At 35.6% G+C, this 18,909-nt stretch overlaps 1 protein-coding gene across 2 annotated transcripts in view; it reads right to left on the bottom strand.

The window, feature by feature from the left end:
• Positions 1 to 1,252: 1,252 nt before the first annotated feature.
• Positions 1,253 to 18,909, bottom strand: part of ITGAV (integrin subunit alpha V) — an 84,563-nt gene continuing 66,906 nt past the window's right edge. For both annotated transcript variants that reach the window (XM_008530577.2, XM_008530579.2), the window contains exons 20-30: positions 18,307 to 18,454; positions 17,694 to 17,786; positions 15,517 to 15,596; positions 15,053 to 15,133; positions 14,463 to 14,568; positions 13,690 to 13,848; positions 12,751 to 12,861; positions 6,172 to 6,285; positions 5,964 to 6,071; positions 5,269 to 5,391; positions 1,253 to 5,011 (exon numbers count right to left, since the gene is read on the bottom strand). In XM_008530577.2, coding sequence (XP_008528799.1) covers positions 4,916 to 5,011; positions 5,269 to 5,391; positions 5,964 to 6,071; positions 6,172 to 6,285; positions 12,751 to 12,861; positions 13,690 to 13,848; positions 14,463 to 14,568; positions 15,053 to 15,133; positions 15,517 to 15,596; positions 17,694 to 17,786; positions 18,307 to 18,454 — 1,219 coding nt within the window. In that variant the 3' untranslated portion in view covers positions 1,253 to 4,915. The remainder of the gene's footprint in view (positions 5,012 to 5,268; positions 5,392 to 5,963; positions 6,072 to 6,171; positions 6,286 to 12,750; positions 12,862 to 13,689; positions 13,849 to 14,462; positions 14,569 to 15,052; positions 15,134 to 15,516; positions 15,597 to 17,693; positions 17,787 to 18,306; positions 18,455 to 18,909) is intronic.

The raw sequence follows: 18,909 nt of genomic DNA, 5'->3' as shown, positions 1-18,909 counted from the left end.
GTTCTGTCTACTCTACTTTTAATCCCCCTCTGATGAATTTCTGATTTTAGATACTGTATTTTTTAGTCCTAAGGTTTCCACTTGAGTCTATTTTATTAGTTTCCAAGTTTTTCCCGAAATGCCTACCTTTTCACCCCAAACTTCCATGTTTTCCTGTATAGACTCTGACATATTTATCATAGTCATTTAAAGTAATGTCTGCTGAATTGTTTGTGGGTCTGTTTCTATTGACTAATTTTTCTCAAAACTATGGGTCACATTTTTCTTTCTTTTCACTTACACACACACACACACACACACACACACACACCATTGTGGACGATACATTGTAGTCTTTAGGTTGTGGTATGTTCCTCTGAAGATAACTGCCTTTACCAGCAGACAATTAAATCATGGGTGGATCACCTTAAACTTGTGGAAGCTTGGTTTTATGCTTTGTTAGGGCGAGCCCCTTTGGTTTTCCCCTTTGTCCTAGGGTGAATTAATCAATCTTGGGATGTAGTATTTATTCCTAAGCCATAGATCCTCTGGAGTTTTAATGGAAAGACTGGGGTATTCTCAAGCTCCTGTCACCTGGTAAGACTTGAACTCCAAACTCTTGTTCCTCCTGCAGTGGACAGTGGCCGGAATAACTGCTCAGCTCTTTCAACCTTCCAGCTGTTGTTTTCCTTTTGGGCTCTCTGGAGTCTCACTAGAGCAGGATCAGGGTCAGGGTGGGCCAAGAATTTTAGGTGAAAATATTCTCCCTCTTACAACGTGGCTCCTTCCTTTCCTAGATTTCACCCTCAATTTCTAGTCATGATGGCAGTGCCATCATTTCAGGAAATGAGAGGGCATTTTTCTGTTTGCATTCTCTCTATACAACAGAGAGCAGCCACAAGGAAAAGCGTGGTTCCCTTCCTTAAGAGTCAAACCCTCCCTGGTTTCCACCTGCTTTTGGTAACTTCAGTGTCTTCAAAGTTTCTTTTTTTTCCTTCTTAGTTTGTGCATTGTTATCGGACACAAGCTTCTCTACCATTATTGGAATTGGAAACCCTTCTTAAACTTTAAATATCTATGATTCTATGACTTGTAATTGGTGTGTTTTCACATTAGGTTTCCTTTGCTCTTCTTGTATTATCTTTTTCCAAATAATTAACTCTTAAGAATTCAGACTTTCAGAGAGGTGTGTCACCAGTTCGCGGTCACCCTTTTAGTGCATTATTGCTGGCTCATGTGATTAAAAAACATACAACATCCCAGAAGGCAAGTATAAAGGCCATACCCAAACGCGGCACCACACGCTCAAGTTTATTGTACAGTGACGAGTTACACATGGGAAACTAAGCAGAACACTGTCCCAGTTTTCACTAACTCAAATCAAGTTAGCAAATGACACATTTTAGAATACACTCATTTTATGTCTCACCCAATGTGGGTGATCACAAGAGAAGCTAAACAAAGAAAATTACTTTCTATGTTACTTAGGTAGCAAATTAATTTGATATATACAGCTTCCAAGTTACTTTAAGATATTTTAAAGTGTTTCAAAACTAGTAGGGAACTGTTTATGTCCAGCCTGAAAAAGAATGTAGAATGGACCATTTTAGGGGTAAATAGCTTCATTTGTGTATCCATAGCAGAATCACTCCTTCCTGCTAACAAAAATACTAATAAATCTCTGAGTAGGTTAGGTTTACTAAATTAATAATGACACTGAAATTAACTAGGTTTGGTTACATTGTTATATTGCACTTGAGAACAATGACAACAAAAATCGAAGACTCAGTACCTCTCCCAAAAAGTTCATTATGTATCAGAAATTACAATGAAACACAAGCACATATGCATGCTACACACCCCTAGGTTCACCGTTCTAACTAGCCTACCAAGAAGTTAAAAGGGATACTCTCCAAAACACTAAGTCATTCACCGTTTTTGATCCTATATGCAATTTTCAAATGTTGTATATTCTTCTCATTTATCCAACTACCACATATACAAGTTATTCAAGAATACAAAGTGACACTGAGATACGCAATGGTCATACACAAGTATTCCAAGAATGACTTATTCTTCTCCAAGCTCGGCACTACATTCTGTAACAGAGGAACGTCTACCAACTTACAGATTGTTTTCCTTATAAAAATCAGCTAGATACTCTACTTTTGCCACATAAATCTCTCTCCTAAGGTCAGGATTCATTATCAAAAATCTTTATGGCCCTCTTAAAGAAGCCAGTATGGTCTCTTTTACTAATACTTGAATTTTCTCTTTATATAAATATAAAGTATTAATGAGAATTTACTATGAATAAGTAGTTTCATAACACAGGCAGAATTGTGGCACTAATACTTTGCTTACTTGTTTTATACTTCAGAATTACTAAGAACTTAATCAGAATTACAGTAACAACTAATCATAAGAGAAAGGTATAGGGAAGAAAAGGAAAGAATGTTCCTCACACAAATGTTTCTCAATTCTCAAATAAATGTATACATAAGAAATCAACAAGTGTCAATATTTTTTACCAATATCAAATGCTTTAAATATTCTCTACACCTCACTCATATGTGTTTTTTCAAACTGAATCAGATTATAAGAATTTTACACTTAAATGGATTTTAATTCTCAATAAATCACAAACACAGTAGTATTTAAAATGTTTGAAAATTAAAATAGTTTTCATAGGACTACTTTTTGACATTTCAAGCAAATACATTCACAGGCCACTTTAAGGTAAAAAGAATCCCAACATTTTGCCAAACATTTTCCTTAGAGAGTAGGCTTTTGCTTTATACTTCTACCATATTTTTGTAGAGATATAAATTTTCATTTTTTAAAAGAAAATACTATTGCTTAAAATTACATTTCATAAAGGAAATTTCAAACAGCATGTTAATTTCCAATGAAACATCCCACAATCTCCTTTACAAGGTTATACCTTGAGATAGATGCCATAAAGAAATAGATTGTGCAAAAGCAAATAGTAACCCTCTTTTCAAAGAGTGACTTTCTATCCAACATCTATCTTCAGGAATGACTGCTATTAGGCGGGAAAACAGGTAAGACAAAAGTTGTTATAGACCAACTTAGTAACCATCTGTGGCAGGCTCTACGATAAAAATATTTTTTTCTTAAAAAGTTTTAAATTTATCAGTAATAAAAATACTTATTGCATACGACTAAGATCTTTTAAGCTACTAATAAAATCTATACTACAAAACCTATTAATTTTGAAATTCATTAGAACTAAATACAGGGTCTTATCAATATTCTAACTTGTATAACTCACCTACATTTGCCTCTATTTTATGAATATATTCTAGTTTAGCCACTTGTGTAGAGAATTATAACACAAGACATGGCAAGATAAATTTCAATTTTTAAAACATAGAAAAATATTCAATTATTTAAGGAAAATACTTATCATTGCCGAATGAAGACAGCAATTAAAAAGTTATTAAATTCTCAACTTCCAATGTACAACATGACGTAATTGCACAAAAATAGGTATAATTAATAGTCATCCGCAGGCCTTGAGGAACTGTGAATAAATCACCCATTCCTCTAGAAAAGTCATCACCCTACAGGCATATAAAACTACAACTTGCCTCCTATGCAGCTTTTATTAAAAAATCCTAGAAAAGTAATTTGTGTTAATAAGCCTAAGAAAGTTTTAAAAGGTTTCCAATAACTTGAATTGCTTATAAAAGTACCCTTTAGAAGTCACCTTGATATCTGAGACTAGTTTTACACATTACACTTTGCTTCAACTGAGGTCATATTCACGTGAGTAGCATCATGCTATTGCTAGAAGGAAACCAGTGAACTACTTTGAGAATTTCCATTCTAAGCATTTTCCATGGGCTTGGGGGGTTGGGTGCAGGTTCCTATAAGTTGTAAAGATTCCTCATTGATCTTGACCCATTTTCAGTAATAGTTTTGGAAATATAAGGAACAATACATGTACGGGGGAAAACAAATTAATCCCAAGTGAAAATTCTTACTCTAAGAACGTACTATTAATAAGCAACTCTATCAAAGAGCTACAAACGTAGTCTTTTAATTAAAATGCTTTTTCTTTTTTGTATTGTAAATAGCCAGACTGATACAATGGGATAAATGTACTTTGGAAATGATTTCCAACTCCATATGGCTTTAAGCACCATGATATTTAGTGGAAATTAAACTATTACACATAAGAGGCATTTCTGATTATGGAACGAATTTTTAGTATAGGTTGGCTTAAAGGATTTGAAATACAACTTATACAAATTAAAATGTAATAAAATGGACTGTGAATTAAATATAAATAAAAATTTAACAGCATGTACCCAATTTTCATATTAAAACACAATACTGTACCTTTGCTATTACAGGAAAGAATTTTGATGAAATCACGTTTGTTTGTTTTTTTAAAGTTCTATGATGTAGGTAATATTAAAATCAAGTTCATGCAGTTACAAAGTTAGTAGCTTGAAAACGCAACTGTAGTGTAATGTGTATTAACATTAAGTACCTGTACAAAAGATGTGGATCCTAAGGCCCGAATTTGGATGGCTTTAAAACAACAACAACAACAACAAACAAAACGCAACATACAAAATCAGAAACAATAATCGTAGGAGGTACTGTTTTACATAAAGTGGTAACTCAGGCACTACCTGTCTTATGTACATTGAAGAAGAGCTCTCACTTGAAATTTTATCATTTAAATACCTAAAAACACAAGTCAGTGGATGTGTATTAAATCTATGTCTGAACATAATTATAACAAAAAGGCTCACAAATACTGCTCTCATTTTGTGGTTAAAACAATGGGCACCATCAGCAGTACAGTCTTGGAATTTAATTCCTCATGAAGGAAACTGAAACCTGTAAGGAAGTTGGTGATTCGAACGGGTCAGGATGTAGCATAACTTAAAAATCACAGTTAAGTTTCTGAGTTTCCTTCACCATTTTCATGAGGTTGAAGCTGTTCTCTTTCTTGCTCTTCTTGAGGTGGCCGGACACGTTTAAAAAAGCCCATCTGTCAGTTGAAGAAAAGCTAACATCACTGCCACATCAGTGAAGAAAATTCAAAGTATTCTGAGTGATTATATTCTCACCAAGAAAATTTAAATGGCACTTGGTACAATTTTTCTTCCCTGAAATAGTATGTAATGCTCATCGTGCACCATCATTAAAGGTCCCTTCCTTCCCTTCCATTCCTCCTCCTTTTTCTTCCTCTCTCCCTCTCTTCTTCTGCTTCCCCTCCCTCCCTCTCTTTCTAAGTCCATTACTTACCCTGTACATTACAAATACCAAAACAGCCAGTAACAACAACCCTGCTAGAACTGCTAAAATGATCACCCATACAGGCACAGGCATGGGTGCTGGCTGAATGCCCCAGGTGACATCAGTGGTGACCTGTTGGGGGAAAAAAGTTTGAGTTTTAAAAATAGTTCACTGACTTATTCAACAAATATCTGAATGCCCACAATATTTTACCTTAATGGTATTCACATTATTTTCTTCTCTTGTGTACAATCATTTATTTGGTATTGGTAGCATGTACAGACACACAAAAAGTCTCCCAAATAGGTTAACTTCTGACTGCCTCTGAAACGATTTTTAAATAATCCTATCCAGTTTATGATATGTTGGTCCCATTTTTAATCCTCAAATTTAAGATCTTTAAAATGCTTTTACTTATTGCAGTTAATTTCTAACGTGGGGAGAAATTTCCCAAATTTCCCCCAGTGAAATTTAGTACATGCTAACAATCTCTTACAGAGGACAAGATGCTAAAGTAAAGCTTTAATAACTCCGGGGTGGGGGAGTAAAACAATACTATTAAACCAGGTTATAATCCCATCAAATAACTCTTAATTACTTAAAACTACCAAAATAGTTAAACTGCCATTATTTAAAATAGAATAAAAACATCTATGGCATTGAACTGAGTGGATTTATTCCATTGCCCCAAATCAACGACTTACTAATGTGGAGTTGAAGATATCCTCAATTGGAAGGTTCTTATAAGGAAACTCGATGACATTAAATGAAGCCGATGACTTCAGAGAATATGAATGATTCTGGTTTTCCTTCTGTGTGGAAACAACAGTGAAATGATTTCCTGATGACAGGCCTTTTTCATTTCTTTGAAAAAATGGAGAAGTTTGCTGAATGCTGCATCTGTCCACTTACATTCATAAAGGTCTCGGTCCACAGCAGAGACCTCACATACAGGATTGCACTCTTTCCTCTGTCTAGCCGCCCAACCTGGCAGACAATCTTCAAGCATTCAGCAATTCCACAACCCTGCCAAAACAAATTATTTACTTACAAGAAAAGGTCGTTCTATCATCTCTTCAACATATGAAAATTACACATTATACTTGTTTTATGCAAAGGCTTAAGAGATGATCCAGATTCTTTTGCCTTATAGGAATAAGGTTTAAAATGGACAGGCTAATAATTGACTCTTTGAAGGCTTTTTGTTAAGGAAGGGTTGATTTTAATGTGATTTGTTATAGGAGGAAGAGATCTATAATATTACAAGATTCACTTTTACGGCTAGAATTCAAAATTCTTTAGGCAAACCCAGAGCATGGTGATTTTAGTACGACATAAAAATCAGATCACAATGTGTCTGTGGGAAAGAAAAAGAAGCGAGTGAATCTTTAACAGTTATTCCACGTCAGACCTGTAGAAACCAAGTGTCATGCCGATGGTCTTTGCCACATTCAGCATCTTTATCAGGAACTTGAAGGCAGGCAGGTGAAAATAACAGATATTCACTACCTCATATGTGCTGGTCAAACTGCATTAGATATGTAACATGCATACACCTCACAACAATGCTGTCCAGTAAAGGGCACCTCTAGTTGATGACTAGGAAGAGAAGTGAGCTTCCTTGACCTGATAAAGGGGATCTATGAGAAGCCTATAGCTAACATCATACATAATGGTAAAAGAATGGATCCTTTCACCCCAAGATTAGGAACAAGAAAATGACGCCAATTCATGACACTTCTATTTAGCATTGTTCAGAAGGTTCTAGCCAGTGCAACTAAGCAAGAAAAAAAATTAAAAGATATCAAGATTGCAAAGGAAGAGGTAAAGTGATCTCTATTCACAGATGACAGGATCTTATATACAGAAAACACTAAAGAATCCATAATAAAACCATAAGAACTAATAAGTAAGTACAGAAAAGGTGCAGAATATGAAATCAATATACAAATACAAGCTGTATTTGAAACAGCTATACAAAGCTGTATACAAGCTGCATTTGTACATAGCTATATAGCTATACACTAGCAATGAAAAATCTGACAATAAAATTAAGAAAATAATTCTATTTAAAATAGCCTCCAAAAAGAATAAAATACCTGGAAGTAATTTAATCCAGGAAATGTAAGACATGTACACTGAAAACTACAAAATACTTATGAAAGAAATTAAAGAAGACCTAAATAAATAGAAAGATATCTCATGTTCAAGGACTGAAAGACTTAATATTGTTAAGATGGAATACTCTCAAATTAATAGACAGATCCAATAAAGTCACTATCAAAATTCCAACTACCTTTTATCTAGAAATGGACAAGCTGATCCTAAAATTTATATGTAATTGCAAGGGACCCCAAATAGCCAAAAAAACTTTGAAAAAGAAGAAAATGTTGAATGACTCACACTTTCCAGTTTCAAAACTTACTGTAGAGCTATAATAATCAAAAGATTTTGGTACCAGCAGAAACAATACAGGTATAGATCAATGGACCACAATTGAGAGTCTAGAAATAAACTCATACATTTATGGTCAATTCATTTGCAAGAAGGGTGCCAAGACCATTTGAGGGGGATAAACAGTCTTTTCAACAAATGATGCTTGGACAACTGAATAGCCACATGCAAAAGAATGAATCTGGGCCTCTCCTCCACACCAAATACAAAAATTAACTCAGTATGGATCAGGGATATAAATCTAAGAGCTAAAAACAGAAAACTTAAAAAACCATAAAACTTAGGTGTAAATCTTCAGGACCTTGGTTACACAAGAGTTTCTTAAATATAACAGCAAAATTACAAGAAACAAAAGAAGAAACAGACTTGAGAAAAGAAATTTAGACTTCTTCAAATTTAAAAATTTTTGCCTCAAAGGTGACTATCCAGAAAGTAAAAAGAACAAACTAGCAGAAAGAGAAGTTGAGAATACAATCCCATTTACCTACACAACAAAAAGAATAAAATACCTAGGAATAAACTTAACCAAAGAGGTCAAAGACCTATACACTGAAAACTATAAGACATTATTGAAAGAAATCGAAGAAGACATAAAGAAATGGAAAGATATTCCATGCTCATGGATTGGAAGAACAAACATAGTTAAAATGTCCATATTACCTAAAGCAATCTACAGATTCAATGCAATCCCAATCAGAATCCCAATGACATTCTTCATGGAAACAGAACAAAGAACCCTAAAATTTACATGAAACAACAGAAGAGCCCAAGCAATCCTGAGAAAAAAGAACAAAGCTGGAGGCATCACAATCTCTGACTTCAAAATACACTACAAAGCTATAGTAATCAAAACAGCATGGTACTGGTACAAAAACAGACACACAGATCAATGGAACAGAATTGAAAGTCCAGAAATAAAACCACACATGTATGGACAGCTAATCTTTGACAAAGGAGCCAAGAACATACAATAGAGAAAGGAGAGTCTCTTCAATAAATAGTGTTGGGTAAACTGGACAGTCATATGCAAAAGAATGAAAGCAGACCATTATCTAACACCATACACAGAAATCAACTCAAAATGGATTAAAGACTTGAATGTAAGACCAGAAATCATAAAAATTCTAGAAGAAAAGATAGGCTGTACCCTCTGTGAAATGGGTCTTAACAGCATCTTTTCTTTTCTTTAAATAGACATGAATACTAAGTCTACTCAGAAAAGGGAAACAAAAGAAAAAATAAACAAATGGGATTTCATCAGACTAAAGTTCAGCAAAGCAAAGGAAACCATGAACAAAACGAAAAGACAATCCATCAACTGTGAGAAAATATTCACAAATCATATATCTGAGAAGGCGTTAACTTCCAAAATATATAAAGAACTCACAACTCAACAACAAAAAAACAAATAACCCAATCAAAAAATGGGCAGAGGATATGAAGACATTTTTCCAAAGAAGATATACAGATAGCCAACAGGCACATGAAAAGATGTTCAACATCACTAATTATTAGGGAAATGCAAATCAAAACTACAATGAGATATCACCTTACACCCGTCAGAATACCGACAGGTGTAATACACTTGGCTATAATTACCGAGACAAAAAAACAATGTTGGAGAGGATGTGGAGAAAAGGGAACCCTCATACACTGCTGGTGGAAATGCAAACTGGTGCAGCCACTATGGAAAACAGTAGATTTTTAGCAATTTCTCAAAAAGTGAAAAATAGAAATACCATATGATCCAGCTATCCCACTACTAGGTATTTATTCAGAGAACACGAAATCAACAATACAAAGAGATTTACGCACCCCTGTGTTCACTGCAGCATTATTCACAATAGCCAAGACGTGGAAGCAACCTAAGTGCTCATCAACTGATGAATGGATAAAGATGATGTGGTCTATATATACAATGGAATACTACTCAGCCATAAAAAAAAGACAAAACTGTCCCATTTGCAACAACATGGATGGACCTTGAGGGTATTATGTTAAGCTAAATAAGCAGACAGAGAAAGACAAATACCACATGATTTCACTCATATGTGGAAGATAAACAAACACATGGATAAAGAGAACGGATTAGTGGTTACCAGAGGGGAAGGGGGCAGGCGGTTGGCAAAAGGGGTAGAGGGGAACATATATACAGTGAAAGATAAAACTAGACTATTGGTGGTGAACACGCAGTCTATACAGAAACTGATATATAATAATGTACACCTGAAATTACACAACGTTATAAATCAATATGACCTCAATAAAATAAAAAAGAAAGTAAAAAGACAACTTACAGAATGAGAAAAAATATGTGCAATTATAGCCCTGATAAGGGTAGCAGCCAGAATATATAAAGAATGCTTTACGACTCAACAATAAAAGGCAAACAGCCCAATTTAAAAACGGGGAAAGGATGTGAACAGACATTTCTCAGAGGAAGATATACAAACGAAAAGATGCTCATCATCATTAGTCATTAGGGAAATGCAAATAAAGCATAAAGAGATACCACTTCACACTGATGATGACTATAAAAAAGCGTTTTTTAATTTTAAAAAAGCCAATAGCAAGAGATGGCAAGGATGTGGAGAAACTGGAAACCTCATCCATCACTAGTTGGGAATGTAAAATGGTGCAACCACTTGGATAAATAGTTTGGCAGTGCTTTAAAAGTTAAACAGAGCTCCCAAATGACCCAGCAATTGCATTCCTAGGTTTATTCTCAAGAGAACTGAAAAAATATGTTCACAAAAAAACTTGTGTATGAATGTTCATAATGGCACTATTTAAAACAGACAAAAAGTGGAAAGAACCCAAATGTTCATCAACTGATGAATAGACAAACAAAATCTGGTATACCCACAGAATGGAATATTATTCAGCCATAAAAATGACTGAAGTACTAATATATGCTACATACAACACGATGACCTAAAAAACATTATACTAAGTCAAAGAAGCCAAAAACAAAAAGCCACATATTGTATGATTTCATTTACATGAAATGTCCAGAACAGACAAATCCTTAGAGACAGAAAGCCAGGGGCTGGTGGCAGGGAAGAAGGGGTAGGGACTGCTTAATGGGTACAGAGTTTCCTTTTGAAATGATGAAAATGTTTTGTAATTGGTTAATGGTGGTTGCACAATGTGAATATATTAAAAATCACTAAATTGTATAGTTTAAAATGGCTGAAATGGTGAATTTCATATTATGCAAGTTTTATCTCAATTTTTTAAAAAATGCTATTCTCTAGGAGGATAGAGTGTACAGGATGGAAAATGAGGTGGGGGTAGGAAGTAATTTCTATTTCATACGTATTGGCCAGGGAAGTTCTGTCGTACTCTGCCTTTATGGACACCAGAAGGAGACAGGACATAAGCCACAGGGATATCTGGACAAGGAGCACTCCAGGCAGATGGGAGAGCAATTTTCAAAGCCTGGAGGTAGAAACATGCTTGGGGCTGTCTATTCAATGACAGCCAAGGCAGCCAGAATGCGAGGAACAGAGAGAGGAGAGGAGATGCAGGCAGAAATGCGGAAGGGCCTTGATTCTGTTGGCTTCAAGGCTTCCCAGGTTCTGGCTTTCTCTCAGAGTTAGGTGGGAAGGGACCAGAGTGACATGATCTAACCTATATTTAAAAGGATCACTATGGCTTCTGATGGCAAATAATGGTAGCAGGGAAAAGGTAGAAATACGGAATCCAACTAGAGGTTTGAGAATAGTCCAGGTGAGAGAGGACGGTGGCTTGGGTTAGGCTATGGCAGTGGTAGAGCTGATGAGAAGGGGCCAGATTCTGGGTCTTCTGAAAGTAGACATTAACAGAATTTGCTGATATAAGAACATGAGATTTGAGAGAAAGAGAGGAGTCAAGCATGATGCCCAGGTTTTGGACAGAGAACTAAATGTGGAATGCTGTAGAAAGAGCAGAGTTGGGAAAACTCAAGGGTACATTCTTAGAGTTAAGTTTAAGATTCCTATTAAATATTTAAGAAGAGTTCTACTAGGCAGTTGGATGATCAAGTCTGGAGTTCAATGCAGAGGATCAAACTGGATATATAAATCAAAGTCATCCACACAGGGGTGGTATTAAGGGCCATGACAGTGAGTAAGATCATCTAGTGCAGCACTGTTTGACAGAACTTTCTACACGACAGATATCATCAGTATGGGGATATCTGCACTTCCCAAAGCAGTAGCTCCTAGCCTCATGGGGCTATTGAACACTTGAAATGTGGCTGACAGAGACGTCAATATTATAGCACAGATCTAAGGAACGAATGTAGGTGGAGCAGACAAGAAATGTGAGATTTGAGCCTTAGAATACTCTTACAGAGTTTAAAGGTCTGAAAATGGAGGTTAAGAAGAAGTAGTCAGTTGTGGTAGGTGGAGAACCAGAAGAGAGTAGTGTCCTAGAAATGAATGAGGAGTGCTTCACGAAGAAGGAGGTGATTAACGGCCAAAAGTCACTGAGCAGTTGAATTGGATGAGAACGAAGAAGGACCATGGCACTTGGTGATGTGAAGTGACTGCTGACGGCTAATGAACGTAAACACTGCACCAGGTTCTCTGCCTGGTGATGGGTTGCAGATCGGTTAAATTTCAAACACTTAAATGATAAGCCCTTTCTAAGATTATAGTCATTACATAGGCTGACTCAAAAAAAGTTGATCACAATGTTAATCATTATTGTAATATATTGTTATTGAGGCCTTCTGGGTTTTTCCTGCAGTGTTGCACTAAAGCCTCAAAGATCAGGATGAGGCCAGGAGAAATGTCAGTTAAAGGAGTGTAGTCAGAAAAATAAGTTGGACCATAAAATATTTTCATTAGCAATCTATAAAGTCAGATCATTTGAAGCAAATTTGGCATTAATTTGACCAGGAACAAGGAAATTATGAAGAATGGATGGTATAAAAGTATATATAGTTCTTTCAAGCACAGCTGTTGTTATTTTTGAAATGTGCTTTGGCATCGCTTCTACAATCACTTATTTTTAAATGTTTAAAGTGCTTGTTGTTGAGATGGCGCTTACCAAAGTGTGAACGTCTCCTTCAGTGAGGGTGAGATCTCGCTTAGTGATGAGATGGTTCCGGTCACCTTGCCCAGAAACTGTGTCATTCTTTTCAGTTTGCGAATTTGAGATCTATGATTACAATAAACTGGTGGTAAATAATAATGGAAAACATTTTACATGGACATTTTGGCATAAACTATTATATGTGATTAAAACAGTGACTGGAAATTTGGTACAATAGAAAACTCACCACTTAACATATAAGGTGAAAAGTAAGCATAGAAAATAAAGATTAGAGTCTTTCGTATGTAGAAAAAAGTTACCTCTGCCTAGCCATGATTTTCTCCCCTTGCACAGCGAGACAGGAAACTGATAAAACACAGAAACAGACTGAAATTTCACAGTGTACATCTGTGATGAGTGTTAATTAGGAACATACATCTTTTGTTTTGTTTTCTTAACTTTCCTTAGTCCAAATTGTGCAACAGCTTCTTGTCAAAACTTATGTGCTAGGATGGGGATGACTGTAGCCAAAGTATACAGAATTCCATAAAATGACATTTTTCTAGGTCATGTAAGTCAAGAGAGCCACAGTAAAATGTTGTATCTTATCCCAAAGACAAAAATTTCAACAACAAACATCCTCAACACAACATTATAGTGGATAAACCACAAGGCAATGGAACTAAACTCAAACTGAGTCACTTACGAATATCTCCTGAGGCTCACGAAACACTTCGCAAATACACCGTTCACTAGGACTTCACAGAATCAACCTTTACTCATGTCACGAATAAACAATTTAATTCTTAGTGTACTGGTTATGAACTAAAATATTTTTGCAGAGTGGGTCTGTGGATTAGAATAGTTGTTTTATTTCACTTATTTCTTTTATGGGTTCAGAAAGAAAGGCAATAAAACGTCATCATAATGAAGTGCTGCTATTAACCACATTACCTTAATCCTCAAAGGGTTGATCTCCATATCTGAGGTGCAGTTCATTGGCCCATCAATATCGTATTGCAGGATGTAGAGCAAGGTGTTATTGTTGTATTTGTAAGGCCACTGAAGGTTTAGCATTGCCTTGCTGAATGAACTTGGACCGTTGTTTCTCAGCTAATGAGGAAAAGAAAAGGCAAACACTTTCGGCAAAAATCTACTCTATAACCCTTCCCCTACACCAACCTTAGGGATCATTAGCAACAGGATTTGAACAACAGCAGAGTTACCATAGTAACCGTAATACTACAACATGCCCATTATTATGCAAAAGAGATGAAACTCCACATTTGCCTCTAGCGTAGGGCAGGATGTGTTGGAATGAAAATATAAACAAAAGAGGAAAATATGGAAAAGTTACTAATGAAAGATAGCGTAGAAAATTCTCTTCCTGCAGAAACAAAATTTGGATGTTCTGCTATAGGCATTTTCGATTTTTAGTTAGAATTGCAAAATGTCTGTGTGAAAATATTCAATGACCTATTGTTTTTATTCAAAAATTGGTTTTAAACAAGAATTTGTATAAACTGCTTTCTTTACCCACTAGAAGCTACTTATCTAATAAAAATGAACTTATGAATAGGGAAAAAATTCAAAGAAATCTCTGGTATATACTTAAACTATGCAGAGTGTACATAAAAATTAAATAGATTTGTTTTTTAAAAATAGTCCCTCTGTTCTCTCTTTGCCGGCTCTCTACCAGGTATCAGTTAAATCCAAGAACTGCAAACCTCATAGATGTGCTGAACGACTGGCCCAACGTCTTCCTCAGTGTCAGGGTTCTCCTTGTGCTCCCAATTCGGAATCGGAAGAAAGATATGATCAGGACTTGAGACTCTAAACAATGACCAAAGAAAACCTACCATGAATATCAAAATGATATGGTCAGTCCATTTTCAAAAGTAGCCTGTATCCAAATGAATAAAATCAGAACTAATTAAAAAAAAAAACCCACTATACATGCATGTGTACATGCGCACGCGCGCGCACACACACACACACACTACGCTTTACTGACTCTAATGTAACAGGTGAATTGATAAGTCAGTTTGCATAAAGTTCAATAAACTTATTTTGTGCCTGCTGTTGCCAGATCTGGTTTATTTCCAGAGGATTACCAAACAGTTATTCGGGGCTTGGGACACACGTAGGACCTTCTTCTTTCTACAGGAGCTGCAGTTCTAGCAAAACCACCACTAACCACCAAGTGCCTACGTCCAAAACAAGCTAGGGGGCCTCATAGTTACTTTTAAAAAGGAACTACTTAGTGAAATAGTTTAAATCACCAGAATGAGATACTCAACTCAGTAATCATACTGACCCTCTTATCTCAACAGCAGCTAAAACAGCAAGGTCAGCTTTGTAAGATACAACTGGGCTTACTTTGTCAAAAAGATTGGAGCTGAAAAAGAAAAAAATATATTTAGGACTGAATTGAGCATAATCATCGTCAAAATCACACAGAGGCAAATGCAGTAAAACTAAAAATGAACAAATTAAAAGCAACAAAGAAATGAAACACTTACAAATCACATAATGACTTTTATAAGTATTTAATTCCAAAAAGATGACCAAGTTTTACTTCTTAGTTTTGTTTGACAAACTCAAAACTGATGATAAAATTATTCTTATAATATAAATATTGATTTTAAGAAACGGTAGAATCAAGTACTTAAGTTTTAGTCTATTCTGTTCCATAATATTTCAAGTATATTACATAATACATTTATAACAAATAATATGTCCTCAATAGTTATTATAAACTCGAAAAAGTTGTTTTCATACCTTTGGATCTGCAAATCAAATTTCACAGAAGTATCCATCTCTGATTGCTGGTGCACGCTGAAACGAAGACCAGCTAAGAGCTGAAGGGGGAGGAAAAGATGCTAACATAGGTTAAAACAATGTCTAATCAGTGAAATTTCAAATCCAATTTCCAAATATAGGGTTTTTCTGAACTTACAATAAAACTGAAAGTACTCTAACAAAGACAATTAAATCTCATCTTCTATTGAATCTCTTTTATTTAAGATACTTGGGCCAATTCATAACGGAGCCTACTTAACAATTATTAAATATAATTATATCTCTTTATAATATTAACTATCTTTCTAACAAATGCAAAAGTAAATGCTTGTTGATCCAATGAAAGCACAACAATTATGCACAATTATTTGGTCGCAGGAAGCTAACAACTGAACTTGTGTTCACATATGGAGCAGGAAGGAAGAAATGGATGGTTAACAAGAGTGAGAACTTGGCTAACGAAGGAATGAATTGAGCCAGAATGAGAATCTCTCCACACCTCTCACCACTCTACCAACATTGAACATCCTAACTTCTGCAGGCAGAAAACTGTTATTTTAAAGAGAACAACTGAGCTACAAGATAAGAGAAAGCAGGCTCCTTGGGGACCGCATAAATGATACATAAAAACGGCACTTCGGGGGGCAGCCCGGTGGCACAGCGGTTAAATGTGCACATTCTGCTTCAGTGGCCTGGGGTTCGCCAGTTTGGATCCCAGGTGCGGTCATGGCACCGCTTGTCAAGCCATGCTGTGGTAGGTGTCCCACATATAAAGTAGAGGAAGATGGGCACGGATGTTAGCTCAGGTCCAGTCTTCCTCAGCAAAAAGAAGAGGATTGGTGGCAAATGTTAGCTCAGGGCTAATCTTCCTTAAAAAAAAAAAGGCACTTCTAGGGGACTTCATCAAACTGCCTCCCACTTTACAGAGCCTGGCGTGGGATTTGAAATAACCTGGAATGATCTACACTGAACGGGCGGTGAGTGGGAAAGCTAGAGAGAATGAGGATATGGAAAAATAAAAAGCATGTTCCCTCGTTAATGAAATATTGTGTTAAATATATGTGAAAAAATGCAATTCAGGGTACTCCGTTCAAGCCCTCTTCCCTAAGAGACCATACATCTAGAAACAATAATAACTTTTAATAGAAAACATACTTCAATATGAAACATTTATTTTAACTGAAATATATGACACATAAGAGTGTGTAAATTTAAGGCGTACAACATGTTGATCTGATACATTTGTAAATTGTAATATGATTGCCATTGTAGCACTAGTTAGCACCTCTATCGTGTCACATAATTCGCATTTCTTTTTTGTGGCTGGAATAATTAAGACCTAGTCTCTTAGCAAGTTTGAGAATTATAATACTATGAATATTGAATACTGTGAATGCTGAATATTGTTGTCTATATTCACTATGCTGTGCAGTAGAGCTCTAAGACTTATTTACTACTAGTTGCAAGTTTGTACCCTTAAACAACAGCTAATAGGAGAAATGTTATTTAGGGTAAATACAGAATATTTAACCCCATATTATTGCAGATCTTCAAATTACCGATATGTGCTATTAAATTAAATTTTATTGAAAAAGTAACATGAAATATATACTGCCATTTTTCCTTGATACTAGAAATTCTACAAGGTGTATTTTGTTTCCTTTTTAGAGGATTTGGGAAGTGACTCAGTGAGTGCTTCTTCTCAAGCTCCTGGGCTCCCTTCTCCACCACCTGAAGGGGATGCTCTTTGATCCTGCTCGGGAGGACCATACAGGTTTCAAGTTAATGAGAAAATTCTATCTCAACTGAGAATGACAGTCTTGGTATTTGTCAGAGTGCTTTGAGGATTCATTAAAGCATTAGTTTAAAATATCAAAGTTAGAATTTCAGTCCTCAATTTGAACCATATTCTCATCCATTTACCAAATTGAAGGCCGTGTAAAAAGCAGCTTATTGAATACAGTACAACAGCACAACCCATTATTTTAGTGCCTTCGTCAAAACTAAAACTCTGCTAATTTACATTCTAAATCAAAACCAATTTAATGACACTATTTTGAAGTGTTTATTAAAAAAATTACTATGGATAAACCCACAGAGAAATATGCTATTTTCTTTAAAAGAAAAAAAAAATCCATTTAATTAAAATAACTTACTTGAGTTCCAGCCTTCATTGGGTTTCCAAGGTCACATACCACTTGGCGGGTTTGGTTTTCTGTCTTAAATGCACAGGAAAGTCTTGCTAAGGCCTTTGATAAAGAACAAAGATTGAAAGGAAAATAAATTAATGACCCCCAAAAAAAGCAGACGCCATAAGACTATAAAGTTCCTAGACAATAGCATGCAGTTGGATATTTAAGTTTCTTGTTTTACAAAGTAAATACATGTATTTGAGCAAATAGGGGGTACAGGAGAAGCCAGAATTGTGTACAATTGCCACATACAAACATAAAAATATTCTGAAAGGTCCCCAGAGGATTTAGTTACATAACCATATTACCCCTGACAAATTATTTGATGGACAGGCTCAGACACTTTATCTTTCTGACCTTGTTTTAGGCACTAACTAGCAATTCTACAAGTGTCCTATCAATGCATTATGCAAAGCATTAGGCTTGAAAAGAATTATGTAAGATAGGCACGCCATTGTCTAGCAATTTATCCTTAGGCAGAATGGCTAAGCTTTTACAAGCCTAATAGGACAGTAGCTCATTAATGTTAATGAGACCTAGGAGTGCATTTCGATTTTTAAAGAGGCAGCTTGCTTACTTCACTGTTGCGGACAACCCCGATGAAATCAGCCTGCGGTGGGATGGAAATGATGAGCTCCGCTTCATAGGCACCTTCTCCTTGATTCTGAGCTTTAACAATCAATGTCAGAGGATTGTCGTCCCCTATATAGATTTTCTTTTGATCACTGCAAGTTAATACAAATCTAGACAATGAAAAAAGACTGCACAAGGAGAGCATGACTGTTCAAAGAAATAAGAGATAAATAGACAGCACTGACACATTCAACAGTGTCTCAAGATATTTTAAGACTACTTCACAGCTCAATAGAAAACTGGAAATAGCACAGTGGGTGCAAATCCAATGCTTCTGTCAGTAAAAGAACACACTGATGCCACTAGTGCATCACTATCATTCACATCTATTACAGAAGCAATTTTCTATCTCTTAGTAAGTACTATTAATTCCCTGATTTTTTTCCTGAAAGCTTAACTAATCATTTGTCACGATTCTCACAATATTCTTTATAATTTATACACCATATAAAATGCAATCAGATTCCTTTAGTTAAGAGTATGTCTACAACAAAGTGTATCTTTAAAAGAATATAGTATTACTTTGGGACACTACCCAATGGTGAAT

The sequence above is a fragment of the Equus przewalskii genome, chromosome 17, assembly GCF_037783145.1.
Source record: "Equus przewalskii isolate Varuska chromosome 17, EquPr2, whole genome shotgun sequence".
Taxonomy (NCBI): domain Eukaryota; kingdom Metazoa; phylum Chordata; class Mammalia; order Perissodactyla; family Equidae; genus Equus; species Equus przewalskii.
This window is presented reverse-complemented; position numbering and strand designations above follow the sequence as displayed.